The 22,994-nt window shown below is 46.0% G+C and overlaps 1 protein-coding gene and 1 long non-coding RNA gene across 2 annotated transcripts; one reads left to right on the top strand and one right to left on the bottom strand.

Annotated features, from left to right (window-relative positions):
* Positions 1-1,075: 1,075 nt before the first annotated feature.
* Positions 1,076-8,274, bottom strand: LOC125720013 (uncharacterized). Its single transcript, XR_007385330.1, has 3 exons — positions 8,145-8,274; positions 4,316-4,371; positions 1,076-2,388 (listed from the first exon to the last, which is right to left on the bottom strand). It is a non-coding gene; the product is annotated as an uncharacterized LOC125720013 (long non-coding RNA).
* On the top strand, positions 3,388-16,772 carry cfbl (complement factor b, like). Its single transcript, XM_048994947.1, has 18 exons — positions 3,388-3,551; positions 5,499-5,702; positions 5,873-6,058; positions 6,336-6,509; positions 7,249-7,341; positions 7,639-7,775; positions 8,270-8,408; positions 8,748-8,879; positions 10,119-10,214; positions 11,502-11,639; positions 11,933-12,030; positions 13,759-13,885; positions 14,140-14,290; positions 15,081-15,157; positions 15,271-15,362; positions 15,909-16,038; positions 16,146-16,195; positions 16,343-16,772. Exons 1-18 carry the CDS (start codon positions 3,491-3,493, stop codon positions 16,511-16,513), a joined length of 2,256 nt encoding a protein of 751 aa, XP_048850904.1. The 5' UTR covers positions 3,388-3,490; the 3' UTR covers positions 16,514-16,772.
* The last annotated feature ends 6,222 nt before the right edge of the window (positions 16,773-22,994 follow it).

The following is a 22,994-nucleotide window of genomic DNA, read 5'->3' as shown; positions in this document are numbered from 1 at the left end:
AATAGCAGCCAGTTTTGGGAAATGATGACACAATGTTTACCTGTGGATCTGAACGTCAGCCACAGTGCTCCCTGTCTCAGGCCAGACCTGGGGGCTTTTTAACTTGGTTTTAACAGTCAGAAAAGAAAAATAATGTCCCTATGACTGACTGTGTGTGTCATTATGTTTATATTACATTGTGGAGACCAAACGTACCCAGCAATTAAATAAAAACCTGTTATTTTGACATTGTGGAGTCCACTTTTCAGGTCCCCACAACGATCTGTGAATCAAAAAACTAAAAATGCCTCATATTTTGTTAGGTTTGGTTAGACCCGGGTAGGCGTTGAGATCACTGTGTTGGGATTAAAGTTTTCCCCACAGAAGTAAATGGAGAGTCCCCACAAACATAAAATTTCAAACCTGTGTGTGTGTGCGTGTGTTTGCATAGATCACATTTGAGGACCAAATTGTCCCCCAAAGTGCGGTAAAAACTTTTGGGGACATCTTTTGAGGGCCCCATTTGGATAACCTCAGTTTTATAAAATGTGAATGTAATCAAAAAAAGTAAAAATGGCAAAAGTCTTGTCTTTGGGTTGGTTACTTGTGGTTAAGGTTAGGGATGGGTTGGGGTTAAGGGTTTTTCCCATAGAAATGAATGGACGGTCCCCATTTTGATAGGAAGACCAGTGTACGTGTGTGTGTGTGTGTGTGAGTGAAATTTTGCATGGTTTCATTTCCACAACAGGATATGTGGTTGGAAAATGGATGGATGGATGGATGGATGCAATGGATGGATGGATTGATGCAATGGATGGATGCTTTGCAGTCTTTTGTTCACCCCCACCCAACTTAGTGAAAACCAATTATCAGAAATTACCAAAAATGTCCAGCTACAGTTTCTAAACATCTGAGCATTTTACTTTGCACTTGTCTGTTAAAAATTAATACCAAGTTCAGTGCTCTGGCTTGATTAAAAAAAAAACGAATTCTGGGAATTTATAGAACCTTTTTTGCCCCCAAAAATATCACGTAGGATTTTATAAGTACTACGTCCATTTTGGATTTTCCAACGTTCTTTTTCATGCATGTCTTTTACATATTTTTATGTTATCTTCCCCACAAATTTAAAGGTGTCTGATGTTTTTAAGCCCTGGAATAAAAACCTTCTGCTTACAAAAGAAAAACTAGTGTAAATTTCCCAGTGTTCATTTCCCAGTGTTAATTTCCTAGTGTTAAATACCTATGGCCATTTGTCTCCTTTTCTGAATGATGATTTGATCTACATTTGTCACTTACTTCTTTCCTTTTCCATATTCAGATTCTAGCTTCCAACGGTCTATGGTGTCATGTAACGATCAGTCGGAGGCTTGCATTAAAGCAAAGGTCTTTCGGCATGACAGTGTGACAACATCACATCCTGGAAGAGATTGGGAAATTTTGGAGATTCTGGGAAACGCACTGCTGTTGAAATTTTAAAAGCAAATCAGTTTCTTAGACAAACACAACCATGGCAAATGCAGGTTTTTAATCATCTCTTCATTCCCGACACTTCACATACCAGTTGTAAAGTTACATAACAGAAGATATCTTTTTTTTTAAGGAAAATAACTTGTTAACTGTTATTTATGTTGTTTTATTATTTTCCAACCAGATTTGTGGTTTAAATGTCAGATTGCATCTTAGTATTTTTTCCTTTACATTTCATGATGGATAAAATGGGCTCATGTTGTATTGTGTTTAGAGGTGGTCCGACTTGGATGTAATTCGGTGCATGTTCAGACCAGCCATGGGTATGTAAATGGTTAGATTTGCAAGGAGCTGGCATGTCTAGTCACCAGTCACACAGGATGCCTCGTAGACGCATTAGATAACATTACCAGCACTTGACGGAGTTTGATAGGGGTCACATTGTGGGTTGGCATGAGGCCGGGTGGTCATTTCGTGCAGGTGCCCGGCATGTGGGCATGCAGATGTCACAGTCACCTGATGTTAGAACCAATGGGCACGTGAGGGCACCTACACACGTTGTGAAGGTTCCGGTCATCCAAGACAGACCACACCAAGGAAAGATTGTCATGTTGTGCACCAAGCATTACAGAACCCCATGACATCTGCACCCGCCATCCGGACACAGGTACTGGACTCTCTACAACACTCCATCTCATCCCGCACCGTGTCTCAATGACTGGCACCAGCCGGACTATGGGGTCACCATCCTATGCCTAGGCTGCCGTTAACACCAGCGCAGAGAGGGCTGGGTTTGGAGTGGTGCTGTAACCAGGAGGCACGGACTGATGACGAGTGGCATCACCATGTTCAGGGATGAGTCTCAGGTCTGCATTACCACGCCTGACCACCGTGTGCCCGTATGGCGGCACCAAGCGGAGAGGGCCAATCCTGCCAATGCTGTGGAGAGAGACACCAGCATTACTCCTGGTATCATGGTGTGGGGAGCCATAGGGTATGACATCATGGTGTGGGGAACCATAGGATATGACATCATGGTGTGAGGAGCCATAGCGTATGACGTCATGGTGTGGGGAGCCATAGGATATGACGTCATGGTGTGGGGAGCCATAGCGTATGACGTCATGGTGTGGGCAGCCATAGGGTATGACATCATGGTATGGGGAGCCATAGCGTATTACATCATGGTGTGGGGAGCCATAGGGTATAACATCATGGTGTGGGGAACCATAGGGTATGACGTCATGGTGTGGGGAGCCATAGGGTATGACGTCATGGTGTGGGGAACCATAGGGTATGACATCATGGTGTGGGGAGCCATAGCGTATGACATCATGGTGTGGGGAGCCATAGCGTATGACATCATGGTGTGGGGAGCCATAGGGTATGACGTCATGGTGTGGGGAGCCATAGGGTATGACGTCATGGTGTGGGGAGCCATAGCATATGACGTCATGGTGTGGGGAGCCATAGGGTATGACATCATGGTGTGGGCAGCCATAGGGTATGACATCATGGTGTGGGCAGCCATAGGGTATGACATCATGGTGTGGGGAGCCATAGCATATGACATCATGGTGTGGGCAGCCATAGGGTATGACATCATGGTGTAGGGAGCCATAGCATATGATATCAGGTCTGTGGGCTGATACGATGTATACAATGGCAGTACGATTCCCTTCCACACCGTATCGTCGCATGTATCCAGGCCCCGGGGGGGACAGCAGTTTGCCTATACTGCCAACTCTGTTGTCCGTTTGATCTGATACAGTCACGTGACCTTTCACCATGTGCAGATTCATTTCACTCTGTCTGGGTGCTTAACTTTTTTTGTCACTGAGTGTGTTTCTGTGTCAGTATAAAATAATCAATTTCTTTGTTTGGCCTGCAGTTAAATAGTTACAGGAAGATCACAGTTACGCCCTTTGTACTGTGTCCCCAGCTTTCTTGATAAATATACATATCAGTCTCTGCACCAAACTCAGACCTTGTCAAATCTAATGAAGAATTCTGACTCTCAGGCTACATTTCACCACAGAAAATGGTACGTTGGATTCATTTAAATCTTCTAATAGTGATGCTCTTCTCCTCTCCATGTCTTGGTAAGTGTTTTTTTTATTTAACATCTATTGCTGTACAATTTAATTGAAATATTTTTTAGTTGTAATATGTCATAATGGAGCAGTATTGTGAATCACTGCATTGTTAGAGAGTAATAGTTTGTGCCAGAGGTAAAGTATCATACATAAGGTTACATAAAGTATCATACATGGTTTATAAGGTTTAATTAAATGAACAAAAATCAGGAAATTAGGCTTAAACTGTGGGCTGGGTGGATGAGTCCTTTTATTCTATGAACCTTTGAATGAATGTTTCTGCTTTGGATTTGTACTTGTGTGTGTTGTGTATAAAAACTCAGGCTTATTGCAATTGTAGGGTTTTGTGATGTAATGGCAGAACTCAAGATAAAATAAATGACCACTGACACTCTTTTCATTCCGGCGCACGATGTACTAGATCATGTGCACAATTTTGTTTGACGTACCCACACAATATTAAACTGGCATCACAAAATCCCAAAAATGTGCACGGTTAACTTTTTTGTGGTCTGAATTCTCCACTTCAAACACTGAACTTAATTAAATTGTTTTCATGTTTGGGTAATTTGTGTTCTTCTTTAAATAAAACATGCCAGACGCTGAGGTGTGTCCATCTGTGTCGTCCAAAAGTTAATTAGGTAGTTTGATACAAAATGGATGAACTAGCAGCGGAGTGTTAAGCCGCCGAGCTAACAGCGGCCAAACCATCCACACAAAGTCTTTAAGTGCGCGAATACTGTGTGTTTTACAGCATTAAAATCACTCACCACTGTAATAAGGCATGAAATGTTTGCCATTCCAACTTCAGGGTGTTCTTATATACCTGAAAAGAAGCCACACAAAGTTTCAAACAAGTCCACGGTGGAAATTTGGGGCTATGATCATCTAAACTACGGTTTCTCAACTTCTCCACCCGGAAGACCCAGATCTGCGTGACTTATATGTCGTCAGCCTTGGGGGGGGGGCACACACAGCAAATAAGCACTACACACTTTATGGGCGGCCCCTCTGAAAGCCCCCAAACAGCCTGCATGCCACAGCCAGCATGTCATTTTAATTCATCTACTTACACTGCATGTACATCGAGTTTATTAAATAACACAAAACGGCCAAAGTAAAGCACATTTCCATTCTGATGCATTTGTGTGTTACAGTTAGTAACGATGTCACCCCTCTATGAGACTGAACCAGGACTCCAGCTCAGATGATGCCCCCCCCCCCCAGGCACCATCCAGACATATGGGAAGGGGGGCAGAGAGCATAGGTGGTCAGAACATGCAGTGACACACTAGTGGACAAGCATACAGTAGTAGATCAAAATGACATGTACAGCAGCACCAGCAGCCATAGTTACAGTGTGTTAAGTGTTAATTATAACGACTGAGACCGATTCCACATCCCGAACGTGGGCTGGCCACAAGCCGGCCCTGTAGCAGAAGGCTTTGCCGCCATCTGTCACTTAATTTGTACGTGGAATGACAACGAAGGTACAGTAACTAAAAATCCAGTCCAACATTTAGTGTCAGCCAGCCAGTCGAGTCCCCCGTGACTCTTCATACTCAACCATGTTGATTAAAACAAAAAATCTCGGCCTGGATTTTTACTGAACCAGAACTTTCCACCTCCGGGGATCGGTTACCTCTACATGCTGCGACAGCGCTGGCGTTAAGAAGCATGCATACATTTGTAACCAGTCTGTTGTGGGTTCTGTTCTGTTCTTCTTGCATTTCTTGCCCTCTCTATTCTGTATTTCTTTTTCTCCTGGATTTCGTTGTTGCAAGAAAAATGTCTGACATGCCTTTTCTTGATTTACGCCTTTACATTACATAAACGCCTTTCAATAACTATGCGGCATTAGATCTTGGCATTAGCATAGACAGGCACCCTTGCATATTTCACTGTGTTTCATTGTCCATCCACCTCGCTTGTTTATTTCCCACAATCCAACAGGCATACCGATGAAAAAGTGTGAGGAAACGGGTTTGTCCATGGAAGGTGGAAACTACACGCTGTCGGACGGCACCAATGTGAACAGCATCGTGTCGTACATCTGCGCAGAAGGTTTCTACCCTTTCCCCTCCGCCACGCGTCGCTGTCTGAGGTCGGGGAGGTGGCACCCTGGTCTTTCAAAAAACAATGTACCTTCATGCAAAAGTGAGCAAAGCCCCTTGACAAAAGTCTCTTTTACGCAGTAGGAAATTCCGTCAAGTTGCTGCCCTTAAATTAAACCTGAATAACCATTGTATCTTTTTTAACAATGCCATTGTTAAAGCACAATTAAGCTGAATTGAAAATGAATGTCTCTCATTCCATGTCTCTGCCAGAGGTCACATGCCCAGATCCCTCCAGTTTTGAGCAGGGGTCAGTCAGTCCAAATCAGATGCAGTATTTCGTCAATGACGTGACCACTTATAAGTGCTTTGACGGCTACAAGTTCTTCGGATCGGACAGTCGCACCTGCCAGGCCAACGGAAAATGGAACGGATCCACGCCGATCTGCGACCACAGCTGTGAGACAAACATTTGTCTCTGTCTTTCTTCCCTTATTTTCTTTGAAATTATAGTACTGATTTGCGTCAACAAATTACAGTACGGTAACAAGTACGGTAACAAGTACGGTAACAAGTACGGTAACAAGTACGGTAACAAGTACGGTAACAAGTACAAGTACCAAAGTAACGTTCTTGGTCATTAAGACATTAAAAGACCTGAATTATCTGCCTACTCTTTGGCCAGTTAGGGTAGTATTCAGTGTGTAATGGAAGACTTGGCTTTCTTTCTCTTTAGCTGGGCACTGCCCTGACCCTGGTGTGCCCCCTGGTGCCCGGAGGACTGGGCACCATTTTGGTATTGATGACAAGGTGACCTATCGCTGCGACCAGGACCTGATACTGGTTGGATCAGAAGAACGTGTTTGCCAAGAAAGTTCCGAGTGGAGCGGGACGGAGCCGGCTTGCTATTGTGAGGAGACACAGTGTGACATAAGACCCTAAGAAATTTACAAACGAGAGGAAGGAGGCCATTCTGCCTATCAAGCTCGTTTGAGGAGAACTTAACTAATAGCTCAGAGTTGTTAAAATCTTATCTAGCTCTGATTTTCAAGAACCCAGGGTTTTAGCTCACGCTACACTAACAGGAAGACCATTCCATACTCTAACTACACGCTGTGTAAAGAAGTGCTTCCTCAGACTCATTTTAAAATGTTCTCCTGCTAATTTCCACTTACGGCGACGAGTTCTAGTATTTAAACTAATATTAAAGTAGCCATTTAGCTGAACAGCATCCAGACCCGTTAGAATCTTATACACCTGGATCATGTCCCCCCTTAGTCTCCTTTTCTCGAGGCTGAACAGATTCAGCTCAGCTAACCTCTCCTCATAAGACATTCCTCTAAGACCAGGGATCATTCTTGTAGCCCTACACTGAGCCCTTTCCAAGGCTGCAGTGTCCTTTTTAAGGTATGGCCACCAAACCTGTGACGTCTAACCCCTACATGCTGACTCGCTGTAGTACACCGTCTTTTTGCCTGAACCCCATAATAATAATAATTATTATTATTACTGTAATAATTATTATTACAGTGCCCTCATCCAACACTGTCGGCGATTAATCCCATAAATTTACACCCCTGCCTGCAGTTAAAGAGCAGCAGTTTTCATCCCACTCACATACTTTGCTTTTACTCGTTTTCTTTCCACAGATAAACATACTTACGATACTCCTGCTGAAGTGCATGCAGCGTTTGGCAGTGCTCTCAATAATCACCTCTCACCGGATCATTTTAATTCATCCGGTAAGCTTTCTGTTTTAACATGCGCTGCAGCGTGTGTATCTGGGCTTTTTAAGACTCTCTGCCTGTCATCAGAAGGTCACCAGTTCAAATCCCAGTGTTGGCAGAGTGATGTCACTGTCGGGCCCCTGAGCCAGGCCCCTAACCCCAATCGCTTCACCGATTGGCTGACGTTGCTCTCTGATTCTTACTTGCATGTCACTTTGGATGAAAGCATCTGTTAAATAAGTATAAATGCAAGAGCAACATTGATTAATCATCATTCCACACTTTCCGCACAACAATTTCCTGATTCAACAGGCAGTCAACACGGGAAAAAGATCAGAGCGGATGCAGGTGAAAACCTTCACATCTATATCGCCCTGGATGTATCCGACAGCGTGGATGAGGTCGACTTCTCAAAGTCCAAGGACTGCGTCCTCAAACTCATCGAGAAGGTAACACTCAGTCATTTCCTCGGTTGATTGTATGCAAATGAAGATTTGAAAGGAACATTTTGTTTGTCATGGAGTATCAAAGTAAGAAAGACTGAAAAGACACAAACACAAACATATCTGGAGTTTCACACACATTCCGGAACTATCCACAGTAATTCTGTCACGTCCACATGTGTACGTATGAGCAAACACGAATACAGTGACAAACAGTTATAGTTCAAAAGGCTCATGACTAATTCAAACATTCAAAAGGATTAATATGTTCATAATTATGTTTGATATTTAGAAATTCCCACTTTCAGGAATGGAACGTCAAAGAATGCCGTTACAGGATAGACAGTTAGACAGCGAAAGGTTTATGTTACTTACTTCTGCTAAAGTGGAGTTTACCTATGGCAGGAAAGGGTTAGGTATATATATCATTTCCCAAAAATGAAAGAAGAGACAATGTCTGTGGATGCCTGCATTTCCTCAGTCTCTCTCCTTTATTACAGATCAGCTATTATGAAGTCACCCCGAAATATGATATCTCGGCATTTGCCACTGAGGTGACGCCCATAGTAGACATTTTGGCTCCTAAAACTAAGGAAAAGTACATCAATTTGGAGACACTGCGTAATTTTTCCTATGTCGGTAAGGAATATTATTTCTTATGAAATGTCTGATGTGATTGGGATTTAAAATTTACAATATAAGTCTTTTGCTAAGGTACATTTATATTACTATTCTGACGACTGAAAATGTTTCAACCTGCAGTTACAATTGCCGAATATTAGAGCCCAGTGTTAATAAAATGGTTCAGTCATCTTTGCGGCTCGTGTGCACACCAGCGGAGACTCGTAGCCCATGAGAAGGCAAAGCGTGTGGATGCAGAGCCTTGGACTCGAGGGGGGGGGGGGGGCAGACTCTGCCCTGAAGCCTATGTTTTGTTCAGCTCTAGCTTAACACTCTGGGCTTGTGTCACTCTGACAGCTAAAGGAGATAAGTCAGGAACCAACATAGCTTTGGTCTTCAACAAAATCTATGAGAAGATGAGCGTCATGAAAACTCGAAATGAAAAGGGGTACAAGGACGTCCGGAACGTCATCATCATCTTCACTGATGGTAACATTAACCGACAGCTAAGTGCCGATCAAAAGATCACGTTTAATTCACGCCGGGGTCAGGACGCACGAAGAAAAGTGCTTCTGCTACTCAATTAAAATGATAAATATGACAAGATCTCATTTTTCACTTTCATATCAAATTCATTTCATTAACTATTAAATAATTTTTTGCGAAATGCGTTCTTTATAAAAATACACACTTTCTATTTAGCTAATCCGACTGTAGGTCTTCCAGAAAGAGTAGACAAGCACACACCTTCTCTGATGTCTGTCACACACCTTCTCTGATGTCTGTCACACACCTTCTCTGATGTCTGTCACACACCTTCTCTGATGTCTGTCACACACCTTCTCTGATGTCTGTCACACACCTTCTCTGATGCCTGTCACACACCTTCTCTGATGTCTGTCACACACCTTCTCTGATGCCTGTCACACACCTTCTCTGATGCCTGTCACACACCTTCTCTGATGCCTGTCACACACCTTCTCTGATGTCTGTCACACAACTTCTCTTATGCCTGTCACACACCTTCTCTGATGTCTGTCACACACCTTCTCTGATGTCTGTCACACACCTTCTCTGATGCCTGTCACACACCTTCTCCGATGCCTGTCACACACCTTCTCCGATGCCTGTCACACACCTTCTCCGATGCCTGTCACACACCTTCTCTGATGCCTGTCACACACCTTCTCTGATGTCTGTCACACACTTTCTCTTATGCCTGTCACACACCTTCTCTGATGTCAGCCAGCCTTTCACCGGTACGCTTTGTGCTTGTAAGCGTCCTCATTCATATCAGAAACCTTAGACAGCTGCCTGTCTAAGCGGCGAGGAGGAACAAAGGAAGTCACATGTTTGTGATAACTCTCAGGCTCGCCAACACTGACACGTTCTGACTTCACACAAGAAATCTCATATCAAATCTATATTATTCCATTATAAACCTAAAATTACCAGCATCAGAAGTGCACACCCTGCAAACTGTTTACAAGGTAATAAAACTGTTACATACATGTAAATGCGTGTGCATGTGTGTGCAGACTTGAAAATTGAAAATCTCACTCCCGCCAGCTGACGAAAGTTGACAACACTGTAACTTTTGAATACTTTGAGCAACAGAAATGTCTTTCATCCCCCCCGCCCTTTGCAAATTGAGTGACTTTATTTGAATAAGGCTTGTAAATGCTCACATGGTTGGTTTGTTCTCTAGTGTCTGCTTCATTTCCACAGGCATTGCCAACATGGGGGGGAGACCTAAAGACGTCGTGAACCAAATCCAGGCATTTATGCATTCCGTGGTCGGAGCAGACTGGGAAGATCACCTGGGTAAGGAGCTATAGGAATATAAAGCCAGCATTTACTTACACTGCAAATGGGGAAGATCACCTCGGTAAGGAGCTGCAGGAACATGAAGCCAGCATTTACTTACACTGTAAACGGGGACGATCACCTGGGTAAGGAGCTGCAGGAACATAAAGCCAGCATTTACTTACACTGTAAACAGGGAAGATCACCTGGGTAAGGAGCTACAGGAACATAAAGCCAACATTTACTTACACTGTAAACGGGGAAGATCACCTGGGTAAGGAGCTGCAGGAACATGAAGCCAGCATTTACTTACACTGCAAATGGGGAAGATCACCTCAGTAAGGAGCTACAGGAACATAAAGCCAACATTTACTTACACTGTAAACGGGGAAGATCACCTGGGTAAGGAGCTGCAGGAACATGAAGCCAGCATTTACTTACACTGTAAACGGGGAAGATCACCTGGGTAAGGAGCTATAGGAACATAAAGCCAGCATTTATTTACACTGTAAACGGGGAAGATCACCTGGGTAAGGAGCTACAGGAACATAAAGCCAGCATTTACTTACACTGTAAACGGGGAAGATCACCTGGGTAAGGAGCTACAGGAACATAAAGCCAGCATTTACTTACACTGTAAACGAGGGAGATCACCTGGGTAAGGAGCTATAGGAACATAAAGCCAGCATTTACTTACACTGTAAACGGGGAAGATCACCTGGGTAAGGAGCTATAGGAACATAAAGCCAGCATTTATTTACACTGTAAACAGGGAAGATCACCTAGGTAAGGAGCTACAGGAGCATAAAGCCAGCATTTACTTACACTGTAAACGAGGAAGATCACCTGGGTAAGGAGCTATAGGAACATAAAGCCAGCATTTATTTACACTGTAAACAGGGAAGATCACCTAGGTAAGGAGCTACAGGAGCATAAAGCCAGCATTTACTTACACTGTAAACGAGGAAGATCACCTGGGTAAGGAGCTGCAGGAACATGAAGCCAGCATTTACTTACACTGTAAACGGGGAAGATCACCTGGGTAAGGAGCTATAGGAACATAAAGCCAACATTTACTTACACTGTGAACAGGCAAGATCACTCCGGTAAGGAGCTACAGGAACATAAAGCCAGCTTTTACTTACACTGTATGCATTAAGAATGTTTTACCCAGTGATGTTAGTGTCACGACAGATGTGCTGCACGATTGGTGATTTTGATTAAATAGAATGAAGGAATTTAAAGTGCATCATATGTTGGACTTTGGAGGATAATCTGCTGCCTGTGTTTCCTCTCCTCGCCCAGATATCTATGCGTTCGGCGTGGGTCTTGAGGCCGACACGGCAGCACTGCAGCAGCTGGCGTCTAAAAAGGAGCAGGAGACACATTTCTTTAAACTACAGGACCTGAAATCTTTGGAAGAAACGTTTGACAAAATGATCGGTGCCTTGAGATTTTCTGCTTTTCAAATTTACATTTGAATTATATTGAATTACATTTTCTCATTGTAGCTTCCTTTTCCTGCATCCAAGTCGCTTTCCTTGACCTTACTACCTTATACCAGCTTTGAATGCATTTGTTTGTTTGCTGATTTTCTTTATTAATTACTTAACCATTGTTTGTTTGTGTGAAACCTGGACTTGGCTGTTCAGCCTTTCGCTTCTTTCACAACACCTTGAATATTTTTTGCTATTTGTGGTGATAGGCGGTGCTAATTAACCTTTCATTGCCCACAGACGAAGGGAATACTGTGGGCCTGTGTGGCCTCCACAGAACTTATGGGGAGGTTACATCACGCCGAAGACACCCCTGGCTTGTGAAGATCTTCATTCCCGTAAGTACCTACAGCATAGACTTGCTCCCTAAGGTTGGTTGTATTCATTTTATCATGTTGGATTCGGTTACATACATATTTACAAATAAAATTATGCTGCAATGTAAAACTACAGTACAGTGGATATAAGACGTCTTCAGCCTTATTGACATTGCAGTATTTTCTGATATAAAGCCTGAAATCAAGAAATCTTATGAAACTTTTCGACCTATAATGGGACTGTTCATTCAAAACAAACACATGCGGTTACATAAGCCTGCACAGCCTTTAATAACAGGTACTGTAATGTTCACAGGGTTTTAAGTCTGCACAGCCTTTAATAACAGGTACTGTAATGTTCACAGGGTTTTAAGTTTTACTCTTAAATTTCGTTGGTTGCAAGGTTACATTAAAGATGGAAAATTATAATAATAATTGATTTCTGGCTTCATATAACAAAATCCTGCAATTTTAGTAATTATGCATAAGTGTGAAGAACGTTTAAGCATATTTTTTTACCTTTATACTTCTCCGTGCACGAGCAACGAGCAACAGTCATGCATCCGCACTGCGTTTGTGGACACAGACATGCCCAGTTCTCATGTCAAGCTGCGTGCTTTGCATATACAGGAAACATGTCATGGATATCGACAAGGAAGAGCCTAAAATTTTGTGACAGAAGATTGTAATGTAGTGTTGAACAATTTTGGTGTTCTGTTATACTTTCCAACAGCATTGGACAGGAATATGTTTTTGTGGTGCAACTTTTGATTATATTAGTGAAGTTTCACAGTACAAAGGAAAGATGGACTGTGTCACATCGGATACAAGGAAGTAGGTGAAGGAAGCCGTGGATACGAATAAATGGGGTTTATTACGGGGTAACACTCCAAAGCACAGCAGCATTAATGACCGGACTGGGGAAACAGCCTTGAACGCAGACTTAAATACACGGGGCTTAATGACGGAAACGCAGGACAGCTGGTGACAATCGGGCTGTCACATGAAGATGATGAGGGGGCGTGGCACACAGGAGGATCGAATGAGCAGGTCATGACAGACTGCTTCTGAACTGAATTTTCTTAATTTTTTTCGAGAGTTAACGGACTGTGGCGCCACAGTTTGTAAAGTGAAGAACAGGACAGCAGTTGAAACATGACATTTTTATCAAATATGCGGCCATAACGTCAGGGTGTTCACCCTCTTTGTAGGTACATTGTTTGTGATTTAGCTATTTCTTCCATAGAAAAGAGCCTAGTTAGACACAGGTTATTTTCTCCTGCACTGAATTATTAATGTTTTGAATACTCACTGCCTTTAAGGAACATTTCTGCTTTATACTCTCAGGGTCATGGCTAAATATAAGTCTTAAGGCTGATTATCACCAGGCTTCCAACAGTTAAATAATTAACACGGAGCCAGTCAGTGGCCACTAACATTAAATCTGGTAGACAAATAGACTTCCCACCCCCTTACATATACACAACAGCCGTTTTTAATGGACGATAAAGAATTGAGCATGCACAGTTTGTCCCGAGCTGTGCCTACTCTGTTCATGCGGACGCAAATTTAAAGTGCAACACACGTTCATCCGCAGAAGACCACGATGACGTCAGAAGTGTATGCAGACAGGTCCCCGTGAATGCGTGTGGAAAAGTATGAACCAGCCTTAAGACTTTGGTACAGCGCTGTACATCAGTTTGCTAACACTTTGTTTGAATTCAGACTGATCGTCCTTTCTCGTTTTAGAGGGACGGTAAAGGTAGCAATTGCGTTGGCGCTCTGATTACATCCCGGTTCATCCTGACAGCAGCCCACTGCTTCAGGTTTGAGGACAAACCAACATCGATCACTATTACAACGGACGTCAGACCATGTATGGACTGAGTTTTCCCACTGCTTCCTACTCCGCTGCAAAAATTATTGTGCCGTTTGTAGAACTTCATATAAATCAAACTCTTCCTGTCCAACAGCCCACATTTTGAATAGCATTTAAATTTGGGTCTTTATATTATATTTTCACAAGTTCTTACTATTTTGTTGCTGTTGCACATCTTACATCATGCCTTCCTGTTTTGTCCAAAAGATACGAGCAACATTGTAACATTCATATTCTCTCTTTCCATGCAGATTTGAAGTTGAAGGTTAAAACATTCAAAATGCACCCTAAGTATAACATCCAAGCGAAGAAGGATCAGGGAATACCAGAGTTTTACGATTACGATGTCGCTCTCATCGAGCTGGATAAGAAAGATGATGTGAAGTTCAGTGTGGACGTCAGGTGAAACTGAGCTGGATAATCACCTTAATACCAACTAAGCAAGTCTTCAGTGGGCAAAAAAGGACTGAGGTTCACAAGTGTGGTCCTGCAAAAGTGCTGTAGGAAAAGCGCCATTGACCTGATGGGGAACCGTAGAAAATGCCAAGCTGAATTTAAACCAGAATCGGAATCGGAATCAGAATCATAATCGGAATCATAATCAGAATCTGAATCATAATCAGAATCGGAATCAGAATCAGAATCAGAATCAGAATCATAACCAGAATCAGAATCATAATCGGAATCGGAATCATAATCGGAATTGGAATCAGAATAATAATCGGAATCAGAATCATAATCGGAATCAGAATCATAATCGGAATCAGAATCATAATCGGAATCAGAATCGGAATCATAATCGGAATCAGAATCATAACCGGAATCATAATCGGAATCAGAATCGGAATCAGAATCATAACCAGAATCAGAAACCCCTCCACTGCATTATCCTGTCTGAGCTTCAGTTTGTCGTGTGCTTAGTACAATTAAATCCTTGTGCTTCTTAAGGGATAGTGCCAATAAATACAAGGCAGTGAGAAGAGCAATAAAAATCAATAAACAAATACCAGCACTGACAGACTTGCAGCATCAGCTTCTGGTGTAAATGCCTGAGTAAATATCAGTAAACAAATAGCACCGTTAGACTTTGAGGATCTCCTCCTGACGCAGGTACCTAATCAAGCAAAGGTTTTGATGTTCCTCACGGCTGAGAAAGCTGACACACGTGTGCTTACGCCATTCTCTCTTTAAGGCCAATCTGTATCCCCTGCACTAAGGAAACCAGTCGGGCCTTAGGGCTGCCGGAGACCGCAACATGTAAGGAACACGGTGAGGTTCAACCATTCCGCTTTCGCCGAGACACATGACTGTAATGTGCATTTATGGCTGCCCACTTGCCGCCCGTAAACATTTGGATGACGGCGTACGTTTTATGTTCCCAGAGGACATCCTGTTAAAAAGTAATTATGAACAGGCAAGCTTTACAGCTGCAAATGACGTAAAGAAAAATGTCACCATCAAGCTAGGTCCTCGGGTGAGCACATGCAGCCGCTCCGTACCACCCTCACACAGCGAAATCTTCATCCTACATCTCCACTGTCACTTCATCCCCACCCAACACCACCACAACTTAATGAGAAAAACCTCCTGCTGTCCTTTTTCTGAACTCCCTTTGGCATTATTTCCATCCATCCATCCATGTACTTCCTAGCCCTCCTATAAATGGTCGCAGGGGACACCCACAAAACCACGGAGTGAACATGCAAATTCAGTGAACACGGAGTGCAGCTCTGCCTACTAAGTTAGGGCTTTCAGTCTTTCTTAAACCAGAGACCCCCAAATAAAAACGGCTAAGCAGCATCTACGCCTAATGCGTGATTACAGAGGTGACTAGGAACTATGGACCAGGGGGGCTTTGAAAGTATTTCCAGTGGTTGATAACTTATGATGCATCTCTGTGAACCACTTTCTACTGCCCTACAAAGTCCTAGGGTGGGGTCACAGAGCCCTGGTTGGCCTCCCCTACTGAGCTGTCCATGATTTAGCAAACACTGTCCTTTCATTGCTGTTTTTCTTGCAGAGGGACAGTTGTGTTCGAGATGCTATACATGCAGAAAGAATGAATGTGACCAAAGCCAGTGACATTGTGACAGAAAACTTCCTCTGCACAGGAGGGATTGAAGATGAAACGAACCACATCGCATGCAAAGGTAACTTTTCCATGAGTGACTGCTGCATTCCTGAAATATTGCAGCGATGCATTTAATCTTTGCTTTGCTGCATCGTGTCGCATTTCACGTGTCTGTCTGTCACACAGGTGACTCGGGCGGAGCTTTGTATGTAGAAAGGAAAAAACGTTTGATCCAGGTGAGAATTTATTGACGTAGAATCTACCAAAGAGTTATCGTGACTGTTTTGCCGCGTTCTGACTGTTTAACCGGTGTGATCGATTTGGATCCGTTGTTGGGTATATCGACTGCATTGTGTGAACTTGACACTTCTTTGCTTCTCTAGGTGGGTGTTACAAGCTGGGGTGTCATTGATTTGTGCACTACCCGCAATACAATTACGTCTACCGAGCATTCCAGGGATTTCCACATTAATCTCTTTAAAGTTCAGCCATTCATCAGAGAATACCTGGAAAAGGAAGATGAGGACTATGGTCCAACAGCTTTTATCAACTGACCAAGTTTATTACTGTAATCTTTTTGATCATGTGGTAATTTCTTTTTATTTAAATGCTATTCATGTACTTTCAGAATGTAATTAAATTTCAATTAATTTAATTCCACTTTTTGTGCTTCTAATTTAGTGTATTAGGAACGTTCTTCATGTATTTTGTGTCTTTTTGTAAGTCTCGACTGAAGTCTCTAATAAGTAAGTCATTTACCCGAATGAAATCTGGACATTTGTTGAGTGAACTTGTGATAAAGATTTAATAGGATGTCAGACTTTATTTATTTATTTATTTATTTATTTATTTATTAATTTTCTGCCCACCACCACCCCTCTCTGGAGGGCAACTTTATTTTAAATTAAAGTTACAGTGTAAAGATATTCAATTTCAGGGTGGCCACTCCAAACTCACCCACCCTACTACCGTGATTATACAAATAATAATAATAATAATAATAATAATAATAATAATAATAATAATAATAATAATAATAATAACAATAATAATAATAATAATAATGAATAAAATTAAAAAGGGGGGAGGAGGACACAGAAACAAGAATCATAACAATAACAGACATTAATTACCCTGGGGAGAGAAATAAATAAATAATAATAATAAAGGTGGGATGGAGAAAACAAAGTGTAGGGGAATGCAGAGTACAAACAATCGTAAGACGCATAACACTCATTACAAGGACATCAGAGTACAAGCAACCATAAGACGCATAACACTCATTACAAGGACATCAGAGAACAAACAACCATAAGACGCATAACACTCATTACAAGGACATCAGAGAACAAACAACCTTAAGACGCATAACACTCATTACAAGGACATCAGAGAACAAACAACCTTAAGACGCATAACACTCATTACAAGGACATCAGCGAACAAACAACCATAAGACACATAACACTCATTACAAGGACATCAGAGTACAAACAACCATAAGACGCATAACACTCATTACAAGGACATCAGAGTATAAACAACCATAAGACGCATAACACTCATTACAAGGACATCAGAGTACAAACAACCATAAGACGCATAACAGTCATTACAAGGACATCAGAGAAAAAACAACCATAAGACGCATAATGTCATGCCCGGCTCGTCCGCTCCTCGTGTGTGCCACGCCCCCTAATTACCCACGTGTGATTTCCTGATCCTGCCCAGTCGTGTCTTGTTTCCTGCTGCCTTGTTCTGTGTATTTAAGTCCTGGTCTCCCCAGTTTGCTTTGTCTGTCATTAATGTCAGTTGAAGTCAGTCTGCGTCCAGTGTTCCCGGCTCCCCGAAGCCAGAATAAACCCCCGTTTTCCCGTATACTGTTGCCTGCCTGCTCCTTTCCCGCACGATCGCCGCTCTGCTCGCGATCGCTCACCTCGTCCCGTGACAGAATGACAGACCCAAGAAAAGCAGCTTCCGTGACTGTGGAAGACTACCGCGGTTACGTCGATCAGCTGCTATTTTGGATCGCCCAGCCCGGCATCCGGGAAGATCTCCCGGCCTGGGATCTCATCAGCCGGAGCTGGGACATCCTGGACCAGCTGTCCCTGGAAAAGGACGCGCACCTCGCGGAGGAGGTGCGCGATAACTTCCAGCGGGTGGCCGAGTTCCGTAAAGAGCGGTGGGTTGCGCTACGAGAACCGGGGACCATCCTCCCGCGGTCCGCTTTCTCAGACAGTGCGCAGCCTATCCCCCCGACGGTGACGCGGAGAAGGAGGAAGAAGCGGACGGTCGCCCGGACGATCGTCCTAGGGGCGTGCGCTCTCGTCCCCGCCTCCTTCCCAGCTGGTGAGCTGGAGGACGACACGGAGGCCCTCAGCGCTGCTAAGCCGCCTCCGCGACTAGAGGCCATAGCCGAGCCTGAGGAGCTCCCTTTGCTCTTGCCGCCGCTGCCTGCGGATCCCTATCCCGTGCGGCCGCCGCTGCCTGCGGATCCCTATCCCGTGCGGCCGCCGCTGCCTGCGGATCCCTATCCCGTGCGGCCGCCGCTGCCTGCGGATCCCTATCCCGTGCGGCCGCCGCTGCCTGCGGATCCCGCTCCCGTGCAGCCGCCATTGCCGGCGGACCCCGCTCCCGTGCAGCCACCATTGCCGGCGGACCCCGCTCCCGTGCAGCCGCCGCTGCCGGCGGACCCCACTCCCGTGCAGCCGCCATTGCCGCCTTCGCCGCTGCCGCCGCCTGCGCAGCCGCCTTCGCCGCTGCCGCCGCCTGCGCAGCCGCCTTCGCCGCTGCCGCCGCCTGCGCAGCCGCCGCCTGCGCAGCCGCCTTCGCTGCCTGCTGCAGCTCCCGGGCAGGCGCCCCCACTGCAGCAACCTGCAGCTCCCGGGCAGGCGCCCCCACTGCAGCAACCTGCAGCTCCCGGGCAGGCGCCCCCACTGCAGCAACCTGCAGCTCCCGGGCCGGTGCCCCCACTGCAGCAACCTGCAGCTCCCGGGCCGGCGCCCCCACTGCAGCAACCTGCAGCTCCCGGGCCGGCGCCCCCACTGCAACCACCTCCTGTTCCTGACCGCGCTCCAGTTCCTGCAGAGGCGCCCCCTCTGCAGCCGCCTGCTGCAGCTCCCGGGCAGGCGCCCCCTCTGCAGCCGCCTGCTGCAGCTCCCGGGCAGGCGCCCCCTCTGCAGCCGCCTGCTGCAGCTCCCGGGCAGGCGCCCCCACTGCAGCCACCTCCTGTTCCTGACCGCGCTCCAGTTCCTGCAGAGGCGCCCCCTCTGCAGCCGCCTGCTGCAGCTCCCGGGCAGGCGCCCCCTCTGCAGCCGCCTGCTGCAGCTCCCGGGCAGGCGCCCCCACTGCAGCCAACTCCTGTTCCTGACCGCGTTCCAGTTCCTGACCGCGCTCCAGTTCCTGCAGAGGCGCCCCCTCTGCAGCCGCCTGCTGCAGCTCCCGGGCAGGCGCCCCCACTGCAGCCACCTGCTGCAGCTCCCGGGCAGGCGCCCCCACTGCAGCCACCTGCTGCAGCTCCCGGGCAGGCGCCCCCACTGCAGCCACCTGCTGCAGCTCCCGGGCAGGCGCCCCCACTGCAGCCACCTGCTGCAGCTCCCGGGCAGGCGCCCCCACTGCAGCCACCTGCAGCTCCTGTCAGCGCTCCAGACCGCGCTGCAGCAGCTCCCGAGGCGCCCCCTGTGACAGTTTCTCCCTCGCCCCGGCGAACTCGACCCCAACCTGGGGTCATGTCGGTGTCCCGTAAAGGGAGGGGACACAGACGCAGGGCTGGGGTCCCGCCCGCCCTGCCCCCTGGCTCGCCCTGCCTCGCCTGCGCTGGGGCTCGGTTGGCGCCTGCGGGTCCTGGCCCTCCGGGTCGGCTGTCGCCTGCGGGTCCCTCTCCAGTGCCTCGTCGCCCTGCCTCGCTCCCCTCTCCGAGTCCTGGTTGGTCGCCTGGGGGTTCTCCGACGGCGGCTCCTTGGTCGCCTGCGGGGCCCCTACCTCCGGCCCTCCCCCGGACGTCGCCGCCTGCTGCGGCTCCCCCCTCCTCCGTGCCTTCGCCCTGGCCCCTTCCGGCTCCCTCGTCCCCTTCCCTGGTGCTCCCTCCTGCTCCCTCCCTGGCCCCTCCGCGGGTCCCTCGCCCTGCCTCCTCTGCCCCTTCTCGGTCCCCTTCGGCTCCGGCCTCCCGGCCGCCTGCGGCCCCTCCGGCTGCCGCCCGTCGCCCGCTGGGGCTCCCACGGGCTCCCCTTTGTTCCCCCGCCTTCTCTCCCTTCTCTCCTGCCCTGGTCCCTCCTTTGTTTGCTCCTCCTTTCTCCATTCCTCGTTCCTTTGTTCCTCCCGTCTCTGCTCCTTGTGTTCCTCCTTCTCCCTCTGGCTTCCCTCCGTTCACTCCCGGTCCTTTTGTCCCGCCTGTTCCCTCTGTGTCTCCCTTTCTGGTCTGTCTCTCCGCTTTCCCGACCCTCTGTCAGGTTTTGTCCTTCGTCTTGTCCCTCGCTGTGTTTTGTACCTCAGTCCTGTTCCCTGTCCAGCGTTGATTCTGTTCTTGTTTTCCAGGTCCTGTCCTGCCTCGTCCCGTCCGTCGCCCCCTTCCTTGGCGCGCCCGGTGTAGCGCGCCTTTGGGGGGGGGTTCTGTCATGCCCGGCTCGTCCGCTCCTCGTGTGTGCCACGCCCCCTAATTACCCACGTGTGATTTCCTGATCCTGCCCAGTCGTGTCTTGTTTCCTGCTGCCTTGTTCTGTGTATTTAAGTCCTGGTCTCCCCAGTTTGCTTTGTCTGTCATTAATGTCAGTTGAAGTCAGTCTGCGTCCAGTGTTCCCGGCTCCCCGAAGCCAGAATAAACCCCCGTTTTCCCGTATACTGTTGCCTGCCTGCTCCTTTCCCGCACGATCGCCGCTCTGCTCGCGATCGCTCACCTCGTCCCGTGACACATAACACTCATTACAAGGACATCAGAGAACAAACAACCATAAGACGCATAACACTCATTACAAGGACATCAGAGAAAAAACAACCTTAAGACGCATAACACTCATTACAAGGACATCAGCGAACAAACAACCATAAGACACATAACACTCATTACAAGGACATCAGAGTACAAACAACCATAAGACGCATAACACTCATTACAAGGACATCAGAGTACAAACAACCATAAGACGCATAACACTCATTACAAGGACATCAGAGTACAAACAACCATAAGACGCATAACACTCATTACAAGGACATCAGAGAACAAACAACCTTAAGACGCATAACACTCATTACAAGGACATCAGAGAACAAACAACCGTAACACACATAACACTCATTACAAGGACATCAGACAACAAAACATTAATAGCAAGCTAATGATGACAACAATAAAAAAATTATAACAATAATATCAACAACAACAATACTAATAATAATAATGTTACAAATAGGTATTATATATATGCAGCAGACACACACCCGTGATCCTACACATATACATGTATATTTCAATACCTATATCTATAACATACACTAAGAAATAATAATAATGATACTGATCGCTCAGCTTCGTTTGCGCCCAGTCTAGTATGTGCAAGTGTAGGTGTGAGCTGATTTGTCATTCAATGTGCTGGTAGTTTATGCCGTCGGGGGGCGTGACAGATCCCCGACTGGCCCCGATTAGTCCCCATCCCCGACCCCACACAGCTGGCAGGGGCGGCCACTGGAAGAGTCTCGCCCCACCACGCCCGATGGGACCTCAGCTAGCAGCCAAGGATGGGGCAGCCCCAAACCCACCGGCAAATGGAGAGCCGGTCCGGCCAGGTGGGGGGGCAAGACCCCGCCACCCCAGGTGACATTACATTATAAAAATAATTATATGAGTCAGAACTATGTTCAGTTTCTGTCAATTGATTTTTCTTACAGGCAGACATCCTCTCCAATGAAACATAATCCAAGAGTAGATTTTTTAACTGAGTTCTGTTTAAATTCTCTTTTGACTTCCAGTTCAGAAGGATTGCTTTCTTGGCAATGGTTAGTATTGTGAGAAGCATGCAAGATTTATTCGTGTCTATATTAATGTTAGTGAGGTCCCCAGGCAGGCAGAGTGAGGGGGAGGGTGGGATGGGATGCCCTAGGTGTGTCGATAAGTCTTCACAAATCCTTTGCCAGAATTCGTTGACCGGTGTGCAGTACCACAAAGCATGCTGGTAATTATCTGGTGCGTCCTTCTTACAAGTTACGCATATGTCAGTATTCCTGATACCCATCTGGAACATCCTTTGCCCTGTGTAGTGCATTCTGTGTAAAATTTTGTACTGTAATAGCTGCAGGTTGGAGTTCTGAGTCATTCTAAAGGTATTCAAGCGAGTTTGCCTCCAGAAGTTAGTGTCTGGGTTGATGAGTAAATCCCTTTCCCATTTGTGGCTAGGGAATGAGAGCGTTGTATCAGATTCTGCTAGATACACGTATATCCTAGATAGTAGTTTTTTAGTTGGAATGATTAGGTGTCCGATGCTCCTGTGTGCCAGGCCCCCCCTCGTTAACCCCGTGTGAATTCCCCGTTTGGATTCACCGTGTTTACCAGCTGTTTTGAATTGTCCTCTTTAGTGCGGTGTATTTAAGTCCACGTCAGAGGTTGTTTCCGCAGTTCTGTCATTGTAATGTTATAAAGTTTGTATCACGCTGTCCATGCTTTCCTATTAAAGCTCCATGTATTTGGAATACCGGCTGCCTGATCCCGATTCCTGCTTGTTCGCCTGAATACCGGATAATGACGTTAGGAAGTTTGCTACTTTAGCTGAAAACTCCAGATCTAATTACTTACGGCACCATCTGTGATGTATTATTGATTTAAGATGAAGATATTTGATTTTCTCAATGCCATAAGTTTGTACTGTTTTGTCAAATGAGATCATGCAATTGTCTTGTATTACATGTTCCCCTCGCATGATTCCTTTATTATACCATGCTGGGAAGTTTCTTTTTTTTATTATTATTATTTAACAGGATGTCAGGGTTGTTCCAGATGGGTGTCAGTTTGCATGGGGCCAGTGAAGTTTGGTTCATTTTAAGAAA

This window comes from Brienomyrus brachyistius, chromosome 24 (assembly GCF_023856365.1).
Source record: "Brienomyrus brachyistius isolate T26 chromosome 24, BBRACH_0.4, whole genome shotgun sequence".
NCBI lineage: Eukaryota > Metazoa > Chordata > Actinopteri > Osteoglossiformes > Mormyridae > Brienomyrus > Brienomyrus brachyistius.
The sequence above is the reverse complement of the archived record's forward strand: the minus strand, read 5'-3'. Positions and strand labels throughout refer to the sequence as shown.

What these genes read in the sequence shown, in the direction of transcription:
- cfbl (XM_048994947.1), top strand. Translation starts at nt 3,491, where the DNA reads ATGGTACGTTGGATTCATTTAAATCTTCTAATAGTGATGCTCTTCTCC. An exon ending in CTTCTCCTCTCCATGTCTTG is followed by an intron (nt 3,552 to 5,498) that starts GTAAGTGTTTTT and finishes ACAATCCAACAG; the next exon opens with GCATACCGATGAAAAAGTGT. An exon ending in CAATGTACCTTCATGCAAAA is followed by an intron (nt 5,703 to 5,872) that starts GTGAGCAAAGCC and finishes TGTCTCTGCCAG; the next exon opens with AGGTCACATGCCCAGATCCC.